The sequence below is a fragment of the Natrix helvetica genome (assembly GCF_964273705.1).
Source record: "Natrix helvetica genome assembly, chromosome: 7".
NCBI lineage: Eukaryota > Metazoa > Chordata > Lepidosauria > Squamata > Natricidae > Natrix > Natrix helvetica.
In genome coordinates, this window is record NC_138558.1 from 75,596,456 (window position 1) to 75,599,371 (window position 2,916).

Sequence of the window (2,916 nt, forward strand, 5' to 3'; positions counted from 1 at the left end):
ACGCGGGTGAGGGCCGGCCCCCTGCCCTCCCCCCACCTCCCGGCGTGGCGCCTCCCGCCGGTGCCTGGCTGCCCAATTGACCTAAATCGGCCGAGCGGGCGCGGGGAGGGCGCGGCAGCCGGGGCGCGCCCTATTCTCGGGCTGGCTTCTGCCTCGGGCCAAGCGGCGAGTCGGGCCGGCCGGCCGGCCGGCTGGCATAGGGGGACAACGGCGATGTGACCCTCCGGAGCGCGTCCCCCTCTCGCCCGCGCTCTCGTATCCTGAAAGCGGCTCCGGTTGCCCGCATCCTCGTGCCAGGATGCCGGACCAAGCGTCGGGAACCGTCCAGGCCGCCTCGGCTCGGGTCTCCTCGTTTTTCATTGCCAACCTACTGGCGGCCCAAACGAAGCGGCGGCGGCGGGGGGACGAGGAAGAAGAGGAGGAGGAGGAGGAGGAGGCGGCGGAGGGGGAATCCGGCCCTGGCCAGGCTCGAGAGGAGACCCCGGCGCCCCGCGCCCAGCCCGGACGCCCCTGCCCCCTCGCCTGCTGCCAGGCCCCAGGGCCCCGCCTGGAGCTCAGCTCGCCCCTGCGGGAGAGCGCCCTGGAGTGGTACCGACGGGCCCGCAAAGCTTTTAGGAGCTGCGCCAGTCCGGAAAGTAAGTCCCGCAGCCCCCGCGGCGCCCCCTTCCGGACCCCTTGGGGCCGGCCGGCGAGATTTGGGTCCGGGCTCCATCCCTTTCTCTATCCCCGCTCCCTTCGGCGCTGCTGTAAACCCCCGCCGGGCAGAAGGACAGAGGCGACCCCCGGTCCTCTCTCCCGCTCCGAGAAGCGGCCTACATTCCGTGGGCCTCCCCGGGGAAGCGCGGCGTGGGAGTAGGGGAGTCATGGGTAGGAAGGTCTTTCCAGCAGCCCCTTACAGTCCAACCGGTACCGGGGCGTCTGTTCAGGCTGCTTGCGGGACCGGAGCGCTGGGCTTCCCGGTCCCGGACCTAGCCCAAGGCTGGGAGGGGGGCGGGCTTTCCCCTCTTCTCCAGCTTCTTGAGGGGAGGGGCGCAGAGCCCATAGCGAGGACCTCTGCCGGAGTTGACCCGGCCTTCCAACTTGGGTTTTGAGGGTCCCGGCTGCGATGGGAGTCCGGACAGCCGGGCGCGGGGTGGTTGTGGATTGATGGGTGGAGGGTTTTCCGACGATGTGGACTGACCCCTTCCCTCCCTCTCTCCCCCTCCCCCTCCCCAACCAGCCAGCGACAGAGACTCCCCGGAGATCGCCGAAGAAGCTACCCAACCGAAGGCAAGTCGCCAGCCACGGGTGACAGCGGAGCCCAACGCCGTCGAGGAGAGCACAGAACCGGCCCGGGAGCGTCCCGGATCCGGCGGGGGCGTCGGCGACGGCAAGCGGCGTCCAGAGGAGCCCGAGGCGTCCGAGGCGCGGGCCGGCGGGCGCAAGAAGAAAACGCGCACCGTCTTCAGCCGCAGCCAGGTGTTCCAGCTGGAGTCCACCTTCGACGTCAAGCGCTACCTGAGCAGTTCGGAGCGGGCCGGTTTGGCTGCCTCGCTGCGCTTGACCGAGACGCAGGTCAAGATCTGGTTCCAGAACCGGCGCAACAAATGGAAGCGCCAGCTGGCCGCCGACCTGGAAGCCGCGCAGCTGCCTCCTTCCACTGCCCAGCGGATAGTCCGCGTCCCGGTGTTGTACCACGACAGCTCGCTGGCGGGCAGCGCTTTGGCAGCCTTACCGCTGTCCCCCCACGGGCCGCGCCCGCCGCCCTCGCTGCTGGGCCTGGCGGGCGGCCCCGTGGCTTACCCGCTGAGCGCCTTCCCGGCGGCGGCCCCGTTCTTGCGGGCGCCGGTGAGCGGCCTGGTTTAAGCCTCCCCTTCGCTAATTCGACCGGGACAGAATTGGAAGGGACCTTGGAGGTCTTGTAGTCCAACCCCCTGCTCAAGCGGGAGACCCTACCCCATTTCAGACAGAAGTGGCTGCCCAGGCTCTTAGAAACCTCCAATGGTGGAGGACCTACAACAGAAGAACAAAAGAATACCAGAGCTGGAAGGGAATTTTAGAGGTCTTCTAGTCCACCCCCTGCTCAAGCGGGAGACTCTATCCTATTTCAGGCACAAGTGGCTGCCCAGTCTCTTAAAGATCTCCAGGGATGAAGTACCCACTCTGGAGTGGCGTCCCGATTTTCGCCTTTTAGCGCCATCAAGGAGCGGGGGCGCTTTATTTCTCCGGAGGGCCCCATCCTACCCTCCCGGTGGTTTTGGCGGAGCTGAGAAGGAGAAAAATCATCATCATCGTCTAGAATTGCCTTGATCAATTGCCGGCTCCGAAGACTGATATCCCAGCCATATCCCACCGGACGGTCTCTGGCGAACCTTTAACTAACAAGCGCGAAATTAAGACTTAGCAAAAGAGGTTTTTTTGTCTTTTCCAATGGCCTAATCCAGGGGTGTCCAAACTTGGCAACTTTAAGACTTGCGGACTTCAACTCCCAGAATTCTGGGGAATTCTGGAAGTTGAAGTCCACAAGTCTTAAAGTTGCCAAGTTTGGACACCCCTGGCCTAATCGATTCCTTCCCAGACCAAGGAAGGAAAAAGCGATTCTCTCTCTTCGTTTCTCTACGATTTCCCTCTTTAAAAGTACATTTTGAACGAACGATCCGCGTTTGTCGGGTGGGGAAGGAGGCCATCCATTTACAAAAAAAAAAAAGCATGTAGCATAATTATTATTTTCTTTGTTAATTTATGACGCGAGGTATGTTGAAAAACGCGGTAAGGTAAATGTTCTTGAATGCTGTATTAGAATATCCTCAAAACAATACTGTATCATATTCTATATAGCTTAATGCTGTTTTTAATTCTCGACGAAGATAAATTCGATCCCCGATTACGTTGAGGGTTTTGAATCTAGAAATCTTTTCCAACTTAAATCACGTCCAT

The 2,916-nt window shown here is 61.7% G+C and overlaps 1 protein-coding gene across 1 annotated transcript; it reads left to right on the top strand.

The window, feature by feature from the left end:
• Positions 1 to 298: 298 nt before the first annotated feature.
• Positions 299 to 1,845, top strand: HMX1 (H6 family homeobox 1; the record flags this gene model as incomplete). The annotated part of the gene is made up of 2 exons (XM_081959169.1): positions 299 to 635; positions 1,220 to 1,845. The coding sequence occupies 2 exons, from the start codon at positions 299 to 301 to the stop codon at positions 1,843 to 1,845; spliced, it is 963 nt and encodes a 320-aa protein (XP_081815295.1).
• Between the last annotated feature and the right edge of the window lie 1,071 nt (positions 1,846 to 2,916).